The sequence below is a fragment of the Phoca vitulina genome, unplaced genomic scaffold (assembly GCF_004348235.1).
Source record: "Phoca vitulina isolate PV1807 unplaced genomic scaffold, GSC_HSeal_1.0 scaffold3, whole genome shotgun sequence".
Lineage (NCBI taxonomy): Eukaryota > Metazoa > Chordata > Mammalia > Carnivora > Phocidae > Phoca > Phoca vitulina.
Window position 1 is genome coordinate 39,138,757 of NW_022589706.1, and position 26,088 is coordinate 39,164,844.

General features: G+C 40.2%; 1 protein-coding gene across 8 annotated transcripts in view; it reads left to right on the forward strand.

Moving 5' to 3' along the window:
• Positions 1–6,662: 6,662 nt before the first annotated feature.
• EXOC1 (exocyst complex component 1) overlaps positions 6,663–26,088 on the forward strand; it is a 67,756-nt gene continuing 48,330 nt past the window's right edge. For 4 of the 8 annotated variants that reach the window (XM_032400417.1, XM_032400418.1, XM_032400419.1 and 1 more), the window contains exons 1-3: positions 6,664–6,830; positions 11,016–11,149; positions 18,596–18,726. In XM_032400417.1, coding sequence (XP_032256308.1) covers positions 11,026–11,149; positions 18,596–18,726 — 255 coding nt within the window. In that variant the 5' untranslated portion in view covers positions 6,664–6,830; positions 11,016–11,025. The other 4 variants (XM_032400413.1, XM_032400415.1, XM_032400420.1 and 1 more) reach the window with 3 other exon arrangements.

Sequence of the window (26,088 nt, forward strand, 5' to 3'; positions counted from 1 at the left end):
CCAATCCACCGTGTCACCTCCCACCTCGGCACCGGGGACCTCAGATTATCCCTTTCTGGCTCTGGTACCGCTGTATGGAAACTCTTCCTCTCCCGTCATGGGCCACAGTCAGGTCTGTGCGCCTAACAACACTTTTTTAGCTTGTGATCAAGGTGTATACATCTGCATCACCCCACACAATCAATCATGCACTCTTGTCAGTCTCATACCCGATCTTTCAGTCCTCCCTGGGAACAATGCCCCACTTATATGGAGACCTCCTAGCTGCCCCCGACGCTCCCCCGAGGCCATCCTCTTCTCATGACCCTGCTGGCTGCTTCAGGTGCTGCCCTCGGCACCACCGGCGTCGGGATGTCACAGGTTCAGTACCAGGGGTTAACTCAACAACTCACGGCCGATTTTTCCACCCTCACTCATTCGGCCCTGGCCCTGCAGCGCCAACTCGGTTCACTGGCCTCAGTGGTCCTCCAAAACAGGCGCAGGGCCTCGCAAGAGGGGCTCTCCCTCTTCTTACAAGAGGAATGTTGTTTCTAAGCTAATGTGTCAGGGGTGGTCCAAGAAACTCTGACCAATTACAGGAACGAGTACATCGCCAGTGGGAAGCACTCCAGCGGACAATGTGGTGGGATTCCCTCTCGCAATGGTTCCCTTGGTTCGCCCCCCTTATTGGCTCCCTCCTAATGCTCCTCATAGTAGCATTTGGTCCTTGTATTCTTAATGCCCTTACTAGGTTTATCACTGCTCAAATTGCTAAGATCAGACTCCAGTTGCTCCTTACTCACTATCGCCCCTTAGAGAATGAAAATGATGCCCTCTAAACTAGGTGTTTAAAGGGTCATCAAAGGGGGGAATGATAAGGGAAATCTGTGTTCTAAGGTGGCCCACCGAGCCAGCAAGGGACTCCCAGTCCCAGCCGCAGGACCGTTCCGGGTTTTCCCTCCAGCCCCACCTGCGTGCAAAAGTGCCACAGATATGGACGTAAACGTGTTTAAATTACCCCCTTTGTTTGTGCTCGGGGCTCAGACCTTTGGAGATCACTCTCCTCTGATCCCACCAGCGTTAAATAAACCTCCTATCCTCCAAGATCTCCGAATGCCGCTTGGTTCTTCCATCAGGCAATCCAGTCCAGGTTCTGTAACACTTTGAAGGTAGAACCGATAAGATTTCTTGAAAGATTGGATGTGGAATGTGAGAGAGAGAGAGCGAGAAAAGAGAGATACCATTAACCCAAATAGACAAAACTGAGGGAGAAGCTGTGTCTTTCATTAATCACTTTAAATCCTTCAAGAAGGATTGCAGGAAGCCTTTCATGCATCACTTTAAATGCTTCCAGCTTCACCTCCTATTCTAAGTGTTGGGCGGTGACCAATTCTGTGCAGTTATCAACCAGGTACCATAAGATCAATCAAAGTGGCCCATGGCATAGGTCACCTCAATAATGTACTCTTGTATTGGTTTTTCTCCCCTATTTTGTTTCCCCTGTGCCCTCATTCTGTTTCCTGAACTCATATTCTCAAATAAACTACAAGCATGTAAGCCTTCATCTTGGGCTCTGCTTTCAGGGGAAACCTGGGCACTAAAACTGGCTCTAGAAAGGAAACTTTCAATACGGGATTTTGGATCCTACAACACTGATCACAAGACAGTAAGGCCCCTGCTGGTGGTAAGTGGTTGGCAGTAAATCGCAAGTGGTGTTAACCCCTGGCATATAGTAACGTCACAATTACCAAGACTCTCAACTCTAGTAGATTAGAATGAGGGGCAGACAGAAGATGAAGCATTGCATTACGTGGTACATATGGCACTTCAGCATTATGGCAGCAATAATAATTATAAGATGGGCTGATGTCTGTTAACTGCTTTGGAGGTCTTAACAAAAGAAAATGACAGGCTGTGTTCAGTCCATCGTGGCACACTGTGAAAGCTATAAGGCCTCTAGGGCCGTGTAGCCACAGAGCAGACTGTGCTAAAAATCGGCTCCAACATATAATCATAAGGGTGGCAGAGCTACAAAGAAGTCTGAATGCACAGCCTTGAAACATCACCCATATCAAAGCCAGGTCCCTAATAGGAAAATAATGGGACCTTGAGATCCAGAAAGGGGACATTTGTGTAGACATGCCTTATACTCCTAAGCCTTCAGATTTTTTGTTATCCTCTGTGCCAACAGTCTCTTTCCTCCTGATAAAGGAAAGCAACCTCTCCTTGTCCAGATATTCTGCAAAGAATATATCTGAGGCAAGCGCCTCCTAATATAATCTTATTTCCCTCAATATCCACCCCTATTACTCTCATTACCTCAAGCCTATAACCACAGTCAGATCTCAGCACAACCTATGTGGGGGATTGCAATTCTTGCCCTAAAGGTAACTAGACCAGGATTTCTCAATCTCAGCACTTGTGATATTTGGGCTGGATAATTCTTTGTTGTGGAGGGCTGTCCTATGTATTGTAGGTTGTTTATAGCATCCCTGGCATCTACCACTAGATTCTAGTAGAACCCCTCTAACAATGACAACCAAAAGTGTCTCCAGCCATTACTAAATGTCCCTTAGGTGTCAAGATCACCCCTGGTATGGGCTACTGAATGAGACTAACTGATAAGGAATTTCAAGACTGCTACAACATACCAATATGAACCAGGGGAATATCTGTGAGAGTGAATATTTAGAGTGTTAAACCAGAGGGATCAGGTTATAAGGCTGTCCAGGGGAAAATTTATATCCTGGGGCCATTCGCCTGTGATTCTGAGTTTAATGTTTTGGCAATGACATCTGGAGTCAGTTCTAATACAAGACCTTGATGTCTCCTTAAAACTTGGATATGATGGTGGCCTGTGCTAAATGAGATGTTAGAATAATTCTGAATGAGTATTGAAAAAGGAATCAGAAGACAGAAACAGGAATGTTAGAATTAATTTACCAAGGCGCCTGGGTGGCTCAGTCAATTAAGCGTCTGCCTTCGGCTCAGGTCATGAGCCCAGGGTCCTGGGATCAAGCCCCTCATCGGGCTCCCTGCCCAGCAGTGAGTCTGTTTCTCCCTCTCCCTCTGTGCCTCCAGCTGCTTGTGCGCTCTCTCTCTCTCTCAAATAAATAAATAAATAAATAAATAAATAAAGAAAGAATGAATTTATCACGTGAGACTAAAGAACCACCACTAGAATGTGTTTCTCAGAAGTCAGGATGTTGGAATGAACTTGTGAAACCAAGTACCCATCACTTGGATATGTTCCCACAAGGGCTCTAATGCAAGTTACTTAACGCTCAGTTCATTTGTTTGAGGAGATCTAATGGTGCTAGAGGGATCTATGATAGATAAAAAACACTTTGATATTTCTGGAAAGCCCCCAGTAAGAGAGTTGCAGTACAGGTCCCTCATGTTCTGCAAGGCCACGCCTTCTGAGTCAGAGAACTAGTCACTGGAAAAACTAGAGCTATTTATCGTGGGCCGCACAGGATCAGATCCTTCAAGTCATAAGCACATGGATACAGCAGGAATGTATGAAGTATGGAAATGGTATAGGATTGAGGCTGAGCACATCCAGCAGACACAAGTAAACTTGTGGGTGAATCTGATTCCTGGCACTTACTTCTACAGCACGGACATCTGTTCATCAACTCACTCCTACAGCCTTTTGCGAGGTCCCCATGACCACCTAACACAGAATGAAAAATTTAAACCTGGTTCACAGATGAGTTGACATATAACGTTGGTAGGCAGGCAAAACTGGACTGCTGTTGCACAATAGCTCCACGCAGGGATGGATCTAAAGAACAAAGGTGAAGGGGAATCTTCCCAGCTGGCAGAGCTTGGAGGAGTATTCTTCCTAGATTGCTTTATAGAGAGAAGTGGCCAGAAGAAAAGTCTTTACAGACGTCTAGGTTTTTCTGTCTTGCCTGCATGACTCTGCCAACATCCATGATCACCAGAGTTATAACATTCGTGATCAACATTATCTCAACCAAGGAATCCATTTCACAGCCAAAAACCAAACCAACCACAAAGTGACAATTATACACATCACCATGGAATCCACTGATATTGAAATATTCCTCATCATGCGGAAGCAGCCAGGCTCATAAAAATAGTGGAGTGGCTTGCTACAAACCCAGTTAACGTGCCTCTTGGGATTGAGGTGTTGTCCTACAAGATGTGGTAAATGCTCAAAACCAACCAATAAAGAGTATCCCTGAACAGTTAAAGACATGGCTCCAGAAACCCAGGAATTGGAGAAGGATTGGCCCATCTTATCAGTGACTCACTTATAGATTTATGTTTCCTGACTCTCAAATTTGGGGTTTGCTAGATAATAATAATTAGTTCTCCAGGGGTTGGGTGGAGGGATATTTCCACCAGAATACACAGCATGGAATTCAGTGAACTTGAAACTCTATTACTTGGTCACCTTGGGCTTCGTTCTTGCCTTTAGTGGGCAGTTTTGAGACATCTCATGAAACTTCTCAGAAAGTCTTAAGAGATCAAGAGAGCATTCAAATGTGGTGATGACCAATGAAATAAAACATCATTATATTGCCTCTCCCACTTCCTTATTTTACTTTTCCTCCCCCTTCTCTTACTCTTGCTCCCTGGGGTCAAAACCCCGAATAAACTACTGTACATAAGCCTTTGTTTCAGCCTCTACTCTGGGGAAACCCAAGAGGGGAGAGGGGAGAGAAGAATTTAATTTTGGACCTATAAGGTTGAGATGCCTGACAAGACACACAAGTGGAAATGTTGGGGAGGCAGTCTATACACAAATCTGGAGTTTAAGGAAGAAGTCCAGACTTCTGAAATGCTGTTCACTTCACAGTTTTGAAGAGGGCCACAAACATACAGTTGTTAAAAAGAAAAAAAAAAGCATAATAGGACAAAATAGCACATGCAATTGTCACATAAATAGTGTCGACAGTAAGAGTTCTAGTACTGAGCACAAAGGGCCAAATGGGTCTTTTTAAAGATAGGACTAGGGGCGCCTGGGTGGCTCAGTTGTTAAGCGTCTGCCTTCGGCTCAGGTCATGATCCCAGGGTCCTGGGATCAAGCCCCGCATCAGGCTCCCTGTTAGTCAGGAAGCCTGCTTCTCCCTCTCCCACTCCCCCTGCTTGTGTTCCCTCTCTCGCTGTGTCTCTCTCTGTCAAATAAATAAATAAAATCTTTAAAAATAAATAAATAAATAAAGATAGGACTAGATACAGATCCTGCTCTTAAAAGGAAAATCATTTAATGAAATTGAAAACATTCCAAATAGCATTAACTAGAGCATATTAATCTCAGTAGCAAATAGGTCCTTATTAATTCTGATTTTTTCCAACAAATTATATATTCAGATAAACACTGAAAGATACTTTACAGAGCTTATTTTTCTCTTCCATCCCTGACAGAATGAGTCACTTCTTCTTTTGCAGTCCCATGGTAGTCTCTTTTGTCTACCTTTGTTGTTGGATATACCTCACCAAACTATAATTTATCCCTGTATTTCATTCTCTTTCCCCAATGAGAGTGTGCCCTCTTCTGAATGGGATCCCTGCCTTTGTATCTCCAGCACCTGACACAATGCCTAGTATAGAGGTGGTACCATTTGTCAAATAAATGAATGCACACTTGAATGGATCCCTGCAGAACATCTGCAAGGGGCAGAACATCTGCAAAGGGCTGTGTTGAGCAGGAGCAAAGAAGTCACACCTTTGAATTCCCAGCACACTTAACTGACCTGTACATCTCTTTGGTCCCTTATTTTGTATCTTATTTTATATGTATTTGTACCTACCAACCTGCGAACTTGTCAGGGTAAGATTTGTGTCTGAATCACCTCTGCACCTGGGTGAAGGTACCTGGCATAAAACCAGCGTCAGGAATATGGAATATGAATTATCTGTCTTGCAACCAGCAAACTTGGCATCATCTATGCTTCTCAAACTTAAATGTGCATAGGCGTCATTTTGTTAAGATGCAGATTCGGATTCAATAGATCTGAAGTGAGCCAGAGAGTCTGCAGTATCTAAAAAGCGCCCCCTGATGCCCAGCATCTGGTCTCAGGACCACGCTTTGACTGTCAAGGTCACTACATCAATGGTTCTCGACCTGAGCTGCATTTTAGGATCTTCTCGGAAGATATTGAGAGTACTGAAGTTGAGTCCCGCCCCTCAGTAATTCTGATTTAAGTTATTTAAACTCCCCATGCTATAAGTAGCAAGGACCTAGGGTTAACAGACCTTTACATATACAAAAAAAGAAAACAATCGGATAGCTTCTTTTTTTTTTAAGATTTATTTTATTTTATTTTATTCATTTGAGAGAGATATATACAGAGAGAGAGAACATGAGCAGGGGGAGAGGCAGGAGAGGGAGAAGCAGGCTCCCCGCTGAGCCAAGAGCCCAATGCGGGGCTCGATCCCAGAATCCTGGGATCATGACCTGAGCGGAAGGCAGATGTTTAACCGTCTGAGCCGCCCTGGTGCCGAAATCGGATAGCTTATTAAATGAAATTGCGGAAAATATCTCAATAAATGACTCTTCTAAAGAAAGTAATAGCATGCAACACCAGATTCCCGGGTGCCAAGTCAGTCTCCGAACGACAGAGGCCCCGCCCCTGCCTATCCTTGACACGCCCCTCCGGCGGGACCTAGCCCGCTTCGCCACGCCCATCACCTCCTCTCCTTCCTTTTCTACGGGGTCGACTTCCGGCGTGGAGTTTGTCACGTGCCCGGAAATGGGAAGTGGTGGCTGAACGGCTCAATTGAGCTCGTCCTAGTAGCGGTGGCCGTCCCGGCCTTGTCCGGTCTCTGTCTTGGAGGACCCGCCTCGGCACAGCCGGGCTCGGTCCGGCCTTGCGGTAAGCCTTGGGTCGTGGCTGCCCAGTAGTTCCGGCGGCGGTGGACAGATGAGCAGACAGGCGGGCGCCAAGGTCTGAGGCGGCGCTTCAGTCCCGCTGCTGGCTCCGCGTCCGGGGTCGGGTACCTGTCGTCTCTCCGCCGCCTGGCCTCCCTTCCTTTCCCCGCCTGTCTGGGTAAGGCGCAGAGGCCGCTGGGAGCATCCACCAATTCCTCGTTGTTCTAGGGGCTGGGAGACCAATTCTGACGCGTCCCTTCCCGGTTTCACTCATAAGAACCAGATTGCATTGGTGCAAAACGGCCCTGGTCATTTGCTCTTTGGCGTGGACCAGGAGAGGAGGACGTGACAGTGCCTTCTTTGTCCAAATCCACATTTTCTTCTAGATCTCTGAAGCGCATTCCCCTGTCTCTGTGCACAGTTTTCTCTTGTGGTTCACAATGCTCCACTTGCTGAGTTGCCTCGATAGCATATAGGGCCCAACCCACGCGGACTCTCACAATGACAAGCTCTTTGTCACGCAGTGTAATGGTCCAGCTGAGTTTAAGGTAACAAGAACCAGTGGCTGACTACTTCTGGAACGTGGTCAGACATGGATTCTTAAACCTGGAAAATAGTTTTAGAGGATCTCTAGTGATTTATTCACTGACTTAAACAAAAGTACTCTAAAGACTCAACCCTTAGAATGTAAATGCCACTGAGGCACGATGTTCTTGTCTTCCTGAACATGCCCGTCATATTCATCTCTAACGTAGTATAGTGCATGGCACTTAGTAGGCATCAGTATTTGCTGAATGAATAAGGGTCACATAGTGCTTTCCATTATGCCTAACTCCTTTATGAGGTATAACCAGTCCTGTCTTGCTTTACACTTCCCATACACTGATTGTTGCTTTCGACCAAAGAGGGACTGTGTGGTAAAGGTTGGCCACTGTTATTCATTTGACCAGTTTTTACTATTCAGTTCAGGTGATCTCAAGAGGTATTTGCTGAGTACCTGCTAAGAAAGAACACAGAACTATGCTGGAGCATCTTTTCTTCTCTCTCTCTCTTTCAAGCGAGTTCTTGAGATCTACAAGCTTATGATAACCAATTGGACAGCAAGTGCTTGATTATGTGGGAAATACAAAAAGTGCTCTAGCAATTGAGAGGAGAGATCAGTTTGGATTAAGATCATTACTGAATCAATTCTCATAAACCATGAAGTGTAATTAGGGTTTGGATAGATGATATTCCCTGCATGGAAAAGCACTAAGCAAAGATGCAAAGACTGCACCTAGAAGAGGGCTTGGACTGGAAGATCTGTATTTGGGAAACTTAGGAAAATGTTGAGCAGGGGCATGTGGTGATGAAAGCTATGTTTTAATATTATTTGTTCATCCAGGGTTTGGGGATTGTGGAAACTTGAAAAGAGATAACCAGATACTGAAATAATGGATATAGTTGATGTGAACCTGGATTAGTGTGTTAGCAGTGGGGACAGAAAGGAAGGGTAAATTATATGTAGATGAGGGAAAATCAGAAGAATGTGGCAGCAGATTTCATGTTGACAATGGAGGAGGAGAATCAAATATGACTGATTTTGAACCCAGACATTTGCTTACAGATGTGAGAGTTGGAAAGGGGAATCAGGGAAACTATAGTTGTCATGTCATTTGGTGCTATCATTTTGCTTAATTTTGAAATGCCTGCTATGTCTTTGCCAAGTTCTAGGAATACAAAGATGAAGAAGGTATGATCCTTTTGTACAAAGAGCTACTTATAATGGGAGAAAGACTACAACTAACTAGAAAATAGGGTTTGTAAGTGCTATGTTAGCAGAGTAGAGGGAATGTTTGAGAAGTATAAAAGAATTATTATTTGTGTGTGTATGACTACTTCACAGAAGAGGTGACATTTTAGCAGGATCCTGAAGAATGAGTTGGAATTTCCTAGGGGGAAAAGAATTACAGGAAAAGGAAATTGCATGAACAAAGCCCAGAGATAGAGAAGTAAAGTGGCCATTATCCAGTGTAACTTGATCATAGGGTGGAGTAAAGCTTTTAAATCAGTGTCTAGGCCCTAGAACATACTAAGTGATTAGGAACATGGGCACAAAATTTTGCAATAGGTGAAAAGGACGTTAGGATGGGTGAAGATGTAGAGATGGAGAAGAAAGCAACTGGGGAAAATTGTACTCCATGGCTTCTAAATCTTCTGCCGCATAGATGGTGACATCATTTGCTGATTGGGGATTGAAGAAGATAAATAAGATTTGCAACACACTGATGGGGAATAGGAAGAGGAGTCATCAAAGGAAATGTTAAAGGGTTGCTGAGCAACAGTGGAAGTCTAGCTTTGAACAGATTTAGCTATTTGTAATGAATGCAGTGAACATAGATACATGGCCTTCTTAAGTGGTGTATAGTAGCCCATAAGAAGTGGAGAAAAATACAGTTCATGGAGATTGATAAAACATGGTGAACAAGTCTACAAACAGTAAGATAATTGAAGGAGAGTGTGGGTGAACACTGCCTCCAGGCTAGGTTGGAAAAGAAATTAAGCTTGGAGAAGCCAGATAGATAATGAGAACAGGAAGGAGGGGGAGGTCAGAAGACTAGAGGCTAAGATGAGGTGGAAAAGGAATGGAAGTGGGAAGATGTGATTTTTTGTGAGAAAAGCAATTTTTTGACTTGGAGCAGAGATCAAAATTTCACAGATTGAGTAAAATATAAGAGATCCCTGGTTTCCAAAAGTGTCAATGTATTATAAAAATTTATTCTATGTCATTTATTTAAAATTCATAATTTCTTAATTTTCCCATAGAAAGAGTGTTAGAAGTTAATTTCCTAAGCAAGTTCACATGTAATAAATACCACACATTTGCACTGGAAAATAGCAATATACATACATACAAATATATATATTTAAAAATAAAGTTGAAAAGAGATTTTAAAAAGTATTTAACTTAAGGTGGTATTTGAAAAAAGACATTGAATTTAGTGAGAAAAAGGAGATAAGTGGAAACCTCTTTATAATAGCTTTATTGAGATATAATTCGTATACTATAAAATTCACCCTCTCAAGTGTATAATTCAGTAGTCTTTAGTATATTCACAAGGTTACACAACCATCACTACTATCAAATTCAAGGGCATTTTCATCACCCCAAAAGAAACCCCATACCCATTAACAGTCTTTCTTTCCCCTAGCCCCTGGCAGCCACAAATCATTTTGTCTTTATGCATTTGTCTACTCTGGACATTTCATGTAAGCAGAATCATAAAATATGTGGTCTTTTAACTGGCTTCTTTCACTTAGCATAATGTTTTCAAGTTTCATCAATGTTGTAGCATATATCAGTACTTCGTTCCTTTTTTATGGCCAAATAATATTCCACAGTATAGATGTACTTCGTTTTGTTGTATCAGTTCATTAATTGGTGGATATTTGAGTTGTTTCTGTTTTTTTGGCTATCGTCAATAACGCTGCTATGAACATTTATGCACAAGTTTTTGTGTGGACATATATTTTGAGTTCTCTTGAGTATATATCTAGGAATGGAATTGGTGGGTCATATGGTAATTTCATATGGTAATTTCATTTTGAGGAACTGTCAAACTGTTTTTCCAAAGTAGCTGCACCATTTTACAATCACCAACAATGTATGAAAGAGTTCTTTTTCTCCACATCTTTACCAACACTTGTCTTTTTAATGTTAGCCATTCTAGTGAGTGTAAAGTGATAGTTAGCACATTTGGTTTTGGTTTGCATTTCCCTAGTGGTTAATGATGTTGAGCATCTTTTCGTGTGCTTATTGGCCATTTGTATATTTTCTTTGGAGAAATGTCTATTCAAATCCTTTGCTCAGTTTTTAATTGTGTTATTTGTTTTTTTATTGTTGAGTTGTAAAAGCTCCTTATATAGGAAATTTATATTTAAAGATTGAGCATGGGTTTTTATTTTTTTTCATATCATAATATTTGGTAAGCACTTCCAGAGATTTTAGAGTTTGATAACGTTCGTTCTCTAATTTCTTTTCCAATCATATGACTTTTTATTTTTATGATGTTGATGTGTTGATATATGAAATCATTCTTCCTATGCTTATTAGCCATAAAAAGATAATTTTTAAAATCATAAATGAAACAATATGAGATAGAATGATTTTGAGAATGAGCTTAATATCTATACTCTCCATTTTTTTCAGCTGATTAAGAATGACAGCAATCAAGCATGCATTACAAAGAGACATTTTTACACCAAATGATGAACGCCTGCTGAGTATTGTCAACGTTTGCAAAGCAGGAAAAAAGAAAAAGAACTGTTTTTTGTGTGCCACAGGTGGGTATTTAGTAAGAAAAAGGTCTTGTTTGGCATTCTTTTATTGTTTTATTCCCCAGGGGACTTTTCCCCCTTGTTTTTAATATTCTCATTGTCTCGGGATGCCTGGGTGGCTCAGTCAGTTAAGCATCTGCCTTCTGCTTAGGTCGTGATCCCAGGGTCGTGGGACCGGGTCCCACATCAGGCTCCTTGCTCAGCAAGGAGCCTGCTTCTCCCTCTGCCTGTCACTCCCCCTGCTTGTGCTCTCTCTCTCTCTGACAAAATAAATAAAATCTTTATATATATTCTCATTGTCTTTATAATTGGAAAAACTCTTGGGCCAACAAATTCATTTTTAAAGTTGTCTTTAATTATATATTGAGTAGATAAAACAGAATCTATAGTATATATAGGGTTCAAAGACTAACCATACAGGGAACACTCACATGCTTACCACCCAGTGTAAGAATATTACCATTACCTTTGAAGTGTCCTGTGTATCCTTCCCTAATCCCATTCCCTTCCCTCACTCATTAAGAGGTAACTAGTATCCTGAATTTTGGTTCAGTCTTTCCTTGCTTTTATCATTTTACTATATATGTTTGTAATCTCAAATAACATATTATTTAGTTTTGCATTGTCTTTGAAATTTACACGAATTGAATCATAGTGCATATATCCTTTTGTGACTTTTTCCACTCAACATTATGTTCATGTTCATGAGTTTTCTCTTTTTTCATATAACCGTAATTCTTTCGTTTTCACTCCTATGGAGTTTTCTACTCTATGAGAGTACCAGTTTACTTACGCATCCTACCAGTGATGAACATTAGGTTTGTTTTCCAGTTTTAATGTTCAGACAGCACTTCTGTGAACATGTTTGTCCTTGTGTCCTCGTGTATACAGGCAAGAATTTTCTAGGGTAGATACTAAATGTAAAATTGCTGGGTCATAGGCATGTAAATGCTCAACACTACTCTAATACCAAATTATTTTCAAAAGTAGTTACACTGGTTTTCAATTCCACAAGCAGTGTTGTTTGGAGTTCTTTCTCTGGAGTTCTTTCTCTACATCCTACTTAAAACTTGGTTTTGACACTTGGTTTTGACAGACTTAATTGATTCCAACCTGGTGGAAATAGTACGTAAAATAGTATCTCTATGTGGTTTTAAATTTCACTTCCCTATTAATAATGAAATTAAGCATCTTTTCATGAATTTATTGGCCATTTAGTTTCCTTGTCTTAGAAATTTGCCTTAAAACCTTTTGCTCATTTCTCTCTTGTGTTGGTTGTCCTTTTACTGATTTGTACAAGTTCTATATATTTACTAATCCTGTGTTGGTTATATGCATCCCAGTTTGTGGCTTGTGTATTAGCTTTTTGATACTTTTTTTTTTTAAAGATTTTATTTATTTATCTGACAGAGAGAGACACAGCGAGAGAGGGAACACAAGCAGGGGGAATGGGAGAGGGAGAAGCAGGTTTCCTGCTGAGCAGGGAGCCTGATATGGGGCTCAATCCCAGGACCCCGGGATCATGACCTGAGCTGAAGGCAGACGCTTAATGATTAAGTCACCCAGGCACCCCAGCTTTTGATACTTTTTAATGAAATTTCTAATTCTAATGAAATCACATTAATCAATCTGATCCTTTATGGCTTCCACTTTTTTATCTTATTTAAGATATACTTTCCTAGAAGGGTGCCTCTCGGTTGGTTGAGCGTTCAACTCTTGATCTCAGCTCAGGTCTTGATCTCAGGGTTATGAATTCAGGCCCCACATTGGGCTTGATGCTGGGTGTGGAGCCTACTTAAAAAAAAAAAAAAAAAGATGTACTTTCCTGGAGTAACAAAAGTATTCTCCTATACTATGTTCTAAAAGTTTTATAATTTTGCCATTCACATTCTAGTATTTAATTTACCTGTTCCCATGTTTGTAGTGATGAATGTGAATGTACCTATTTCTGGTCTCTCCTGTATCTGGTTTTTATTTTGTCTTGTTTTGATTCTTTATTCTTCTACCTAAATTTTAGAATCCACTTGGCAAGTGCCAGATTTTGTTGGGATTTTAATTGGAATTGTTTTGAATATGTAGTTCAGTTCAAAAAGAACTTGCAGGGCGCCTGGGTGGCTCAGATGGTTAAGCGTCTGCCTTCGGCTCAGGTCATGATCCCAGGGTCCTGGGATCGAGTCCCGCATCAGGCTCTCTGCTCCTTGGGAGCCTGCTTCTCCCTCTGCCTCTCTCTCTCTGTCTCTCATGAATAAATAAATAAAATCTTTAAAAAAAAAAAAAAGAACTTGCATTTTCATGAGTCTTCTTGTCCATGGACATGGTATAGTTCTCCATTTACCTAGGTCTTCTTTAATGCCTTTCAATAAGTTTTACAGTTTTAAAGGCTTTCAATAAGTTATATAGTTTTAAAGGTTTTGCCCATATGTTGTATTTATTCCTAGATTTTTGATACTATCATGAATAATAACTTATTAGCACTAATACATCTTTAAGACTTTAATTTTTTAAAGATTTATTTATTTATTTATTTGTCAGAGAGAGAGAGCACAAGCAGGGGGAGTGGCAGGCAGAGGGAGAAGCAGGCTCCCAGCTGAGCAAGGAGCCTGAGGTGGGTCTCGATCCCGGGACCCTGGAATCATGACCTAAGCCAAAGGCAGATGCTTAACCAACTGAGCCACCCAGGTGTCCAAGACTTTAATTTTTTAGAGCAGTTTAAGGTTTACAACAAAATTGAGGAAGGAGGTACACAGATTTCCCATATATCCCCTGCCCCCACATATGTGTAGTCTCCCCTTTTATCAGTACCACTGACAACAGTGGCAACAGTTTGTTACCAAGAATGAACCTACATTGACACACTGTAATCATCCAAAGTCCATAGTTTACCTTAGGGTTTACTTTTGGTGGTGTACATTTGTATGGGTTTCGACAAATGTATAATGAAATATATCCACCATTGTAGTAGGAAAATACTCTGTAGGAAAATACGGAGTATTTTCACTGCCTTAAAAATCCTGCATGTTCTGCCTATTCATCTCTCCCCCAACCCCTGCCCTTTTCAACCACAGTCCTTTTTACTGTTTGCATGGTTTAGCGTTTTCCAGGATGTCGTATAGTTGAAATCATACAGTATGTAGCCTGCTCAGTTTGGCTTCTTTCACTTAGTAGTACACATTTACATTTCCTCCATGCCTTTTCATGGCTTGATAGCTCATTTCTTTTTAGCACTGAATAATATTCCATGCCTGGATGTACCACAGTTTATCCACTCACCTACTGAAGGAATCTCAATTATCAATTTGAAAATTATGAATAAAGCTACTATAAACACCCATGTGTGGATTTTTGCATGGACATAAATTTGCACCTCCTTTGGGTAAATGCCAAGGAATGTGATTGCTGGATCATATGGTAAGAGTATCTTTGGTTTTGTAAAAAACCACCAAACTTTCTACCAAAGTGGCTGTATCATTTTGCAATCCCACCAGCAATGTTTGAGAGTTCCTGTTGCTACACATTTTTGTCAGCATTTGGTGTTGTCATATTCTGGAATTTGGCCAAACTAATAGGTGTATAGTGGTATCCCGTTGTTGTTTTAATTTGCATTGCCTTGATGAAATAGGATGTTGAGTATCTGTTCATATGCTTATTTGTTATCTATGTATCTTCTTTGGGGAAGCATCTGTTAATGTCTTTGGCCATGTTTTAATCAGGTTTTTTGTTTTCTTATTGTTGAGTTTTAAGAGTCCTTTGTATAGGGGCACCTGGGTGATGCAGTCAGTTAAGTGTCCAACTCGGTTTTAGCTCAGGTTGCGATCTTAGGGTTGTGAGACGGAGCCCATGTCAGCTCGCACTCAGCACAGAGTCTGCTGAGGACTCTCTCTTCTTCTGCCCCTCCCCTACCATGTGCGTGGGCGCTCTCTCGCAAATAAATGAATCTTAAAAAAAAAAAAGAGTCCTTTGTATATTTTGCATAACATTCCTTCATTAGATGTGTCTTTGGCAAATATTTTCTTGCAGTCTGGCTTATCTTCTCATTCTCTTGATGTTGTCTTTTGCAGAGCAGGAGCTTTTAATTTTATTGAACATTAATACATTTTAAAAATCATTTATTGTTAGAATCTAGAAATACAGTTGGTTTTTATGTGGATTTCTGTATCAATCTTGCTAGACTTTCTTATTAATTCTAATAATTTGTCCATAGGCTCTTTCTAAGTAGTGATATTTTTTTCCTTCCTTTATAGTCTTTATATTTTTTATTTATTTTTGTTGCTTTAGTCTGCTGGTTAGGACCATCAGTACAGTGTTGATCTCAAAGGGAATGGCTTTTTAGTATGATAATTGCTATTGTTTTTTTGTTTACAATATAAAGGAAGCTCACTTCTGTTCCTGACTTTTTTTTCTTTTTTTAAGACAGAGAAAGAGATAGAGCAGGAACACAAACAGGGGGAGTGGGAGGGGCGTCTTGGTGGCTCAGTTGTTAAGCGCCTGCCTTCGGCTCGGGTCATGATCCCAGGGTCCTGGGATAGAGCCCCACATTGGGCTCCCTGCTCTGCAGGAAGCCTGCTTCTCCCTCTTCTACTCCCTCTGTTGTGTTCCCTCTCTCGCTGTGTCTCTCTCTGTCAAATAAATAAATAAAGTCTTAAAAAAAAAAAAAAGGGCAGGGGGAGTGGGAGAGGGAGAAGCAGGCTTCCTGACGAGCAGGGAGCCCGATGTGGGACTCCATCCCAGGACTCTGGGATCATGACCTGAGCCAAAGGCAGACGCTTAACGACTGAGCCACCCAGGCGCTCTGTTCCTGATTTTTTACTTTTTTTTTCTTTTTGGTTTTTTATCACTGGATGTTCAATTTTATCAAATGCTTTTTCTTTTTTTTTTTAAATTTTTTATTGTTATGTTAATCACCATACATTACATCATTAGTTTTTGTTTTTTTTTTTTTTAAAGATTTTATTTATTTATTTGACAGAGAGAGAGAGACAGTGAGTGAGGGAACACAAGCAGGGGGAGTGGGAGAGGGAGAAGCAGGCTTCCCGCTGAACAGGGAGCCTGATGCGGGGCTCGATCCCAGGACCCTGGGATCATGACCTGAGCCAAAGGCAGACACTTAACGACTGAGCCACCCAGGCGCCCCACATCATTAGTTTTTGATGTAGTGTTCCATGATTCATTGTTTGCGTATAACACCCAGTGCTCCATTAAGAACGTGCCGTCTTTAATACCCATCACCAGGCTAACCCATCCTCCCACACCTCCTCCCCTCTAGAATGCTCAGTTTGTTTTTCAGAGTCCGTTGTCTCTCATGGTTCGTCTCCCCCTCCGATTTCCCCCCCTTCATTCTTCCCCTCCTGCTATCTTCTTCTTTTTTTTTTTTAAACGTATATTGTATTATTTGTTTCAGAGGTACAGATCTGTGATTCAACAGTTTTCCACAATTCACAGTGCTCACCATAGCACATACCCTCCCCAGTGTCTATCACCCAGCCACCCCATCCCTCCCACCCGCCACCACTCCAGCAACCCTCGTTTGTTTCCTGAGATTAAGAATTCCTCATATCAGTGAGGTCATATGATACATGTCTTTCTCTGATTGACGTATTTCGCTCAGCATAACACCCTCCAGTTCCATCCACGTCGTTGCAAATGGCAAGATCTCATTCCTTTTGATGGCTGCATAATATTCCATTGTGTATATATACCACATCTTCTTTATCCATTCATCTGTTGGTGGACATCTTGGCTCTTTCCATCTTGGCTATTGTGGACGTTGCTGCTATAAACATCGGGGTGCACGTACCCCTTCGGATCCCTACATTTGTATCTTTGGGGTAAATACCCGGTAGTGCAATTGCTGGATCATAGGGTAGCTCTATTTTCAACTTTGTGAAGAACCTCCATACTGTTTTCCAGAGTGGCTGCACCAGCTTGCATTCCCACCAACAGTGTAGGAGGGTTCCCCTTTCTCCACATCCCCGCCAACATCTGTCGTTTCCTGACTTGTTAATTTTAGCCATTCTGACTGGTGTGAGGTGATATCTCATTGAGGTTCTGATTTGGATTTCCCTGATCCCGAGCGATGTTGAGCACTTTTTCATGTGTCTGTTGGCCATTTGGATGTCTTCTTTGGAAAAATGTCTGTTCATGTCTTCTGCCCATTTCTTGATTGGATCATTTGTTCTTTGGGTGTTGAGTTTGATAAGTTCTTTATAGATTTTGGATACTAGCCCTTTATCTGATATGTCATTTATCAAATGCTTTTTCAAATCATTGAGATTATCATATACTTCCTTAATTTATTAGTGTGGTGAGTAATTGTACTTGGCTTTTCAAATGATAAATTGAGTTCTTGGGATAACCTAACTCAATCATGATGTACTATATGCCATCAATTATACCGTATATCATTTTATGTACCACTTAAAAAAATGCTATGATATTGCATCAATTGTTAAGACATATTCTGATTTCAGAGATGTTAAAATGTGGGAAAAAAATGTACATCTCAGAATTGGTGAAATGACGTACTATCTTTTGTATATGGCCTTGGATTAAGCTTGCCATTGCAGTATTTGTTTGTAGTTATTTGTATATTTGTAGTTACAAGATTTTTCACCCATGTTCATTAATGGCATGGTCCTATAATTTTCTTTTGTATACTATCTTTGTCCTTACGACCAAAGCAATAAAGTAAGTTGGGAGTGTTCCCTTGTTTTCTGTACAGTGGAATAGTTTTGTATGTTTGGAATGTTTCCTTGAAAACTTGGCAAAAGATACCAGTAAAACTGTGTTGGGCTAGGTTTTGGGGAAGAGATTTTTCACTTACTAATGCAATTTCTTTAATGCTTATAGAATTTTCTGTATTTTCTGTTCTTAAGTCAGTTTTGGTAAGTTATATTTTTTAGAGATTCAACCACTTCATCTAAATTTTTAAATGTACTGGTGTTCACTCCAATCCATCCACTATTCTGCTGACAGTGATTTTTAGAAACAAATTAGAGCATGTCATTTCCCTAATTAAAATCCTCTAAGAGCACCTCCACAACCTCAAAGGCCCTTTGTGATCTGAACTTTCATCTTTTTTTGTAACTTCATTTCCATCCACTTTATTGCATGAACAATCCATACTGAACCGCTTAGCGTGGTTCTGAAATGGTGTTAGGCTCTTTCAAGCCCCTTTGGCTTCACATATATCAGTCATTCTTTAGAGCTCATACTATTCTTTCAAAACTGGTCTGCAGCTTTACTTCACAAGGAACCTGCCTCTGACACTGTTATCTGACTTAGATGTTCCCTTTGATGCTCTGAGCATTCCTCAGTCATGGCAGATATTAGGAAATACTACTCCTGTTTTAGTGTCATGTACATGCACCTGACAGCTGTATTTGCAATGAGTGGATGAATGGATGAAAAATAAGTGAGTGAATATTTCTGATGAAAGTGTGTTTTACTCAACAGTGACAACTGAACGCCCTGTGCAGGTGAAGATGGTCAAAGTCAAGAAATCTGATAAAGGAGATTTCTACAAAAGGCAGATTGCTTGGGCCCTTCGAGACCTTGCTGTGGTAGATGCCAAGGATGCTATTAAAGTATGTTTTTCTTAGTTCTTTGACCTATGTTCAGAAAGTGTCTTTCATTTTCTAATGTAGTAGTATGTCTTCTAAGATGATCTAAACTTCTTGTTTTGTAACCCTCTCCTCTACCAACTCACCAAGAATTAGTCTAAAGTGTATTATTAAACCTTCCATTCTCCCACTCTTCAGTCTCAAGCTACTAAATAAATCTGTATGCATGTTGTTTCATTGTTTTTGCTTTTTTTGAGCTGTAGTTAATGTTTGTGCACAAATTATGTACACTGGAGCAAAATAACTATTTATTTTGGTATTTAGGTTAGGTATATTTAGTATAAAATCCATGTATTAGTACACATTTTAAAGTGTTGTGAGTAGTTTTTTAAAAGCCTTCATTGTTTTGGTAAAACCTAGTTCAACATCATGTGTAACACTATAACCAAAGTGAGTCTTCCTTAGTTCGTCTTCATGAATTAATGTAGAGTCATCAGCTGAGGCAACCAGGCTAGACTTTTGAGGCCATGGTTTCATATTTGTGGCTCAAGTAAAGGAAGTGGTGGTGAGTTACACACCTTATTTTCAGGAACTTAAAGAATAAGATATAAGAATGTAAATACTATACTTTTCACTGAAGCCCCACTCAAACTTTAAGAAAATTGAATAATGTAATAATCATGTTAAAGGACCACGTTTATTTCTGACAAATCAAGGCTTTTCACAGCAATACCCTTTTTTCAAAAAAATTAAGTAGAGCTCCTCTGGTGAAATTCAGTCCTCCTTCCCTTCAGCCTCTCTAACCCTGCCCTGCATCTTCCTTCCGCAGGAATGTTTTGCATCACACCCACTTGTGATGGGGCTGATAGCAAGGCTTACATTAATGTAACTGCAGGTGCCCTTTGACTTAACCCTTGAAGTCTCACACATTTACTTAAAAGGCACAAAGAAATAGAAGCTACCTTTGAGGAGCAATCCAATAAAATAAAAGTCTGACTTTACCGTTTTACCTGGTACAGACTCTGGGGAACTAAAGGCTAGACAGATTGACAGGCAGTTGACTAGAGTGTAAAATATTTTTTAAATGAAGCAAAAACAAATTTAGGAGAGCTTTGCTTGTCTAGAATACACAATTCAGAATTCAGATTTCTAACAAATGTGGCGAATGCCTTTATTTTTTTTAAGATTTTATTTATTTATTTATTTATTTATTTATTTATTTATTTATTTGGCAGAGAAAGACACAGCGAGAGAGGGAACACAAGCAGGGGGAGTGGGAGAGAGAGAAGCAGGCTCCCCACCGAGCAGGGAGCCCGGCTCAATCCCAGGACTCTGGTTTCATGACCTGAGCCGAACGCAGACGCTTAAGGACTGAGTCACCCAGGCGCCCCTTTAAGTATTTTAGTCACACTGGACCACCGCTGCTTTATCCCTAAGGGGCACCCAAAACACTTTAATAAATTATTTAATAAATTCTGTTACCATGGGAAAAGATCAAGAGTAGAGACTTTTTTGGTAGGTTTCTGTTTTGGTTTTTTTGTTTTGTTTTGTTTTTTAATTTTATTTTATTATGTTAATCACCATACATTACATCATTAGTTTTTGATGTAGTGTTCCATGATTCATTGTTTGTGTATAACACCCAGTGCTCCATTCAATACGTGCCCTCTTTAATACCCATCCCAGGCTAACCCATCCCCCCACCCCCCTCCCTTCTAGAACCCTCAGTTTGTTTCTCAGAGTCCATAGTCTCTCATGGTTCATCTCCCCGTCCGATTTCCCCCCTTCATTTTTCCCTTCCTACTATCTTTTTTTTTTTTTTAACATATATTGTATTATTTGTTTGAGAGGTACAGGTCTATGATTCATCAGTCTTCCATAATTCACAGCACTCACCATAGCACATACCCTCCCCAATGTCTATCACCCAGCCACCCCATCCCTCCCACCCGCCACCACTCCAGCAACCCTCGTTTGTTTCCTGAGATTAAGAATTCCTCATATCAGTAGGTCATATGATACATGTCTTTCTCTGATTGACTTATTTCGCTCAGCATAACACCCTCCAGTTCCATCCACGTCGTTGCAAATGGCAAGATCATTCCTTTTGATTGCTGCATAATATTCCATTGTATATATATACCACATCTTCTTTATTGATTTCATCTGTTGATGAACATCTTGGCTCTTTCCACAGTTTGGCTATTGTGGACATTGCTGCTGTAAACATCAGGGTGCACGTACCCCTTCGGATCCCTACATTTGTATCTTTGGGGTAAATACCCGGTAGTGCAATTGCTGGATTGTATGGTAGCTCTATTTTCAACTTTTTGAAGAACCTCCATACTATTTTCCAGAGTGGCTGCACCAGCTTGCATTCCCACCAACAGTGTAGGAGGGTTCCCCTTTCTCTGCATCCCCACTAACATCTGTCGTTTCCTGACTTGTTAATTTTAGCCATTCTGACTGGTGTGAGGTGGTATCTCATTGAGGTTTTGATTTGGATTTCCCTGATGCTGAGCAGTGTTGAGCACTTTTTCATGTGTCTGTTGGCCATTTGGATATCTTTTTTGGAAAAATGTGTCTTCATATCTTTTGCCCATTTCTTGATTGGATCATTTGTTCTTTGGGTGTTGAATTTGATAAGTTCTTTATAGATTTTGGATACTAGCCCTTTATCTGATATGTCATTTACAAGTATCTTCTCCCATTCTGTCGGTTGTTTTTGGTTTTGTGGACTGTTTCCTTTGCTGTGCAAAAGCTTTTTATCTTGATGAGGTCCCAATAGTTCATTTTTGCCCTTGCTTCCTTTGCCTTTGGCGATGTTTCTAGGAAGAAGTTGCTGCAGCTGAGGTCGAAGAGGTTGCTGCCTGTGTTCTACTATAAGATTTTGATGGACTCCTGTCTCACATTGAGGTCTTTCAACCATTTTGAGTCTATTTTTGTGTGTGGTGTAAGGAAATGGTCCAGTTTCATTCTTCTGCATGTGGCTGTCCAATTTTCCCAACACCATTTGTTGAAGAGACTGTCTTTTTTCCATTGGACATTCTTTCCTGCTTTGTCGAAGATTACTTGACCATAGAGTTGAGGGTCCATTTCTGAGCTCTCTATTCTGTTCCATTGATCTGTGTGTCTGTTTTTGTGCCAGTACCATACTGTCTTGATGATGACAGCTTTGTAATAGAGTTTGAAGTCCGGAATTGTGATGCCACCAGCTTTGCTTTTCTTTTTCAACATTCCTCTGGCTATGCAGGGTCTTTTTTGGTTCCATACAAATTTTAGGATTATTTGTTCCATTTCTTTGAAAATAGTTGATGGTATTTTGATGGGGATTGCATTAAATGTGTAGATTGCTCTAGGCAGCATTGACATCTTCACAATATTTGTTCTTCCAATCCATGAGCATGGAACGTTTTTCCATTTCATTGTGTCTTCCTCAATTTCTTTCATGAGTATTCTATAGTTTTCTGAGTACAGATCCTTTGCCTCTTTGGTTAGATTTATTCCTAAGTATCTTTTGGTTTTGGGTGCAATTGTAAATGGGATTTACTCCTTAATTTCTCTTTCTTCTGCCTTGTTGGTGTATATAAATGGAACTGATTTCTGTGCATTGATTTTCTATCCTGCCACTTTACTGAATTCCTGTATGAGTTCTAGCAGTTTTGGGGTGGAGTCTTTTGGGTTTTCCACATAAAGTATCATATCATATGCAAAAAGTGAGAGTTTCACTTCTTTGCCGATTCGGATTCCTTTTATTTCTTTTTGTTGTCTGATTGCTGTGGCTAGGACTTCTAGTACTATGTTGAATAGCAGTGGTGATAGTGGACATCCCTGCCGTGTTCCTGACCTTAGGGGAAAAGCTCTCAGTGTTTCCCCATTGAGGATGATATTCGCTGTGAGCTTTTCATAGATGGCTTTTATGATATTGAGGTATGTACCCTCTGTCCCTACACTCTGAAGAGTTTTAATCAAGAAAGGATGCTGTACTTTGTCAAATGCTGTTTCTGCATCTATTGAGAGGATCATATGGTTCTTGTTCTTTCTTTTATTAATGTATTGTATCACATTGATTGATTTGTGGATGTTGAACCAATCTTGCAGCCCAGGAATAAATCCCAGTTGGTTGTGGTGAATAATTATTTTAATGTACTGTTGGATCCTATTGGCTAGTATTTTGGTGAGAATTTTTGCATCCATGTTCGTTAGGGATATTGGTCTGTAGTTCTGCTTTTTGATGGGGTGCTTTTCTGGTTTTGGGATCAGAGTAATGCTGGCCTTATTAAATGAGTTTGGAAGTTTTCCTTCCTATTCTATTCTTTGAAACAGCTTCAGAGAATAGGTATTAAGTCTTTAAATGCTTGGTAAAATTCCCCTGGGAAGCCATCTGGCCCTGGGCTCTTGTTCGTTGGGAGATTTTTGATTACTGCTTCAGTTTTCTTAGTGGTTATAGGTCTGTTCAGGTTTTCTGTTTCTTCCTGGTTCAGTTTTGGTAGTTTATATGTCTCTAGGAATGCATGCATTTCTTCCAGATTATCTAATTTGCTGGCATATAGTTTCTCATAATATGTTCTTATAATTGTTTGTATTTCTTTGGTGGTGGTTGTGATCTCTCCTCTTTCATTCATGATTTTATTTATTTGGGTCCTTTCTCTTTTCTTTTTGATAAGTCTAGCCAGGGGTTTATCAATCTTATGAATTCTTTCAAAGAACCAGCTCCTAGTTTCGTTGATCTGTTCTAGTGTTCTTTTGGTTTCTATTTCATTGATTTCTGCTCTGATCTTTACTATTTCTTTTCTCCTGCTGGGTTTAGGCTTTATTTGCTGTTCTTTCTCCAGCTCCTTTAGGTGTAGGGTTAGGTTGTGTATTTGAGACCTTTCTTGTTTCTTGAGAAAGGCTTGTATTGTTATATACTTTCCTCTCAGGACCGCCTTTGCTGCATCCCAAAGATTTTGAACAGTTGTGTTTTCATTTTCATTTGTTTCCATGAATTTTTTTAATTCTTCTTTAATTTCCTGGTTGACCCATTCATTCTTTAGTAGGATGCTCTTTAGCCTCCATGTATTTGAGCTCTTTCCGACTTTCCTCTTGTGACTGAGCTCTAGTTTCAAAGCATTGTGGTCCGAAAATATGCAGGGAATGATCCCAGTCTTTTGGTACCGGTTGAGACCTGATTTGTGACTAGGATGTGATCTATTTTGGAGTATGTTCCATGGGACTAGAGAAGAATGTGTATTCTTCTCTCTTTGGTCCAGTGTGTCATTTAAAGTCTGTATTTCCTTGTTCATCTTTGCTTAGATGATCTGTCCATTTCAGTGAGGGGGGTGTTAAAGTCCCCTACTATTATTTTTTTCTTTTTTTTTTTTAATTTTATTTATTTTTAAAGATTTTATTTATTTGACAGAGAGAGACACAGCAAGAGAGGGAACACAAGCAGGGGGAGTGGGAGAGGGAGAAGCAGGCTTCCCACAGAGCAGGGAGCCTGATGCGGGGCTCGATCCCAGGACCCTGCGATCATGACCTGAGCCGAAGGCAGACGCTTAACGACTGAGCCACCCAGGCGCCCCAAGTCCCCTACTATTATTGTATTGTTATTGATGTGTTTCTTTGATTTTGTTATTAATTGGCTTATATAATTGGCTGATCCCATGTTAGGGGAATAGATATTTACAATTGTTAGATCTTCTTGTTGGATAGACCCTTTAAGTAGGATATTGTGTCTTCCTTATTTCTTGTTATAGTGTTTGGTTTAAAATCTAATTTGTCTGATATAAGGATTGCCACCCCAGCTTTCTTTTGATGTCCATTAGCATGGTAAATGGTTTTCCACCCCCTCACTTTCAATCTGGAGGTGTCTTTGGGTCTAAAATGAGTCTCTTGCAGACAGCATATCAGTGGATCTTGTTTTTTTATCCAATCTGATCCCCTATCACTTTTGATTGGGGCATTTAGCCCATTTACATTCAGGGTAGCTACTGAAAGATATTAATTTAGTGCCATTGTATTGCTTGTGATGTGACTGTTCTGTCTATTGTCTGTGTTCCTTTCTGGTCTATGTTACTTTTAGGCTCTCTCTTTGCTTAGAGGACCCTTTTCAATATTTCCTGTAGGGCTGGTTTTGTGTTTGCAAATTCCTTTAGTTTTTGTTTGTCCTGGAAGCTTTTTATCTCTCCTTCTATTTTCAGTGACAGCCTGGCTGGATATAGTATTCTTAGCTGCATATTTTTCTCATTTAGTGCTCTGAATATATCATTCCAGTCCTTTCTGGCCTGCCAGGTCTCTGTGGATAGGTCTGTTGCCAATCTAATGTTTCTACCATTGTAGGTTACAGACATCTTGTCCCAAGCTGCTTTCAGGATTTTCTCTTTGTCTCTGAGACTTGTAAGTTTTACTGTTAGATGTCAGGGTGTTCACCTCTTTTTATTGATTTTGAGGGGGGTTCTCTGTGCCTCCTGGATTTTGATGCCTGTTTCCTTCCCCAAATTAGGGAAGTTCTCTGCTATAATTTGCTCCAATATACCTTCTGCCCCTCTCTCTCTTTCTTCTTCTTCTGGGATCCCAATTATTTAATATTGTTTCGTCTTATGGTATCACTTATCTCTCGAATTCTGCCCTCGAGATTCAGTAGTTGTTTACCTCTCTTCTTCTCAGCTTCTTTATTCTCCATCATTTGGTCTTATATATAACTAATTCTCTCTTCTGCCTCATTTATCCTAGCAGTTAGAGCCTCCATTTTTGATTGCACCTCATTAATAGCCTTTTTGATTTCGACTTGGTTAGATTTTAGTTCTTTTATTTCTCCAGAAAGGGTTTCTCTAGTAACTTCCATGCTTTTTTTAAGCCCAGCTGGTATCTTTATAATTGTCATTCTGAACTCTAGTTCCGACATCTTACTAAGGTCCGTATTGATTAGGTCCCTGGCAGTCAGTACTGCCTCTTGTTCTTTTTTTTGAGGTGATTTTTTCCATCTTGTCATTTTGTCCAGAGGAGAATAGATGAATGAGAGAACAAAATGCTAACAGGGTAACAACGACCCCAGAAAAATACACACTAAGCAAATCAGAAGAGATCTGAAATCGGGGGGAAAGAAAGGGAAAGAAAAAAGGAAGAAAAAAAAGAGAATATGATCAAATATGATCAGGCTGGTGAATAGATCAGTGCCGCATGCTAAATTTTGGGCGTATTTTGGTCTTTTAGAAGAAACTGCCTCCCAAAATTTTAAAGAAAGAAAAGCTTATATATTTACAAAAATAAGGGTTAATATTTTGAAGGGATGGAGTATGACCGTGAAGATGAAAATTATAAAAGATTTTGTAAAAGGAATTGATAAGATAAGAAGTTGGTTGAAAAAGGAAAGAAGAGAAATTTAAAAAAAAAAGAGGGAGAGAA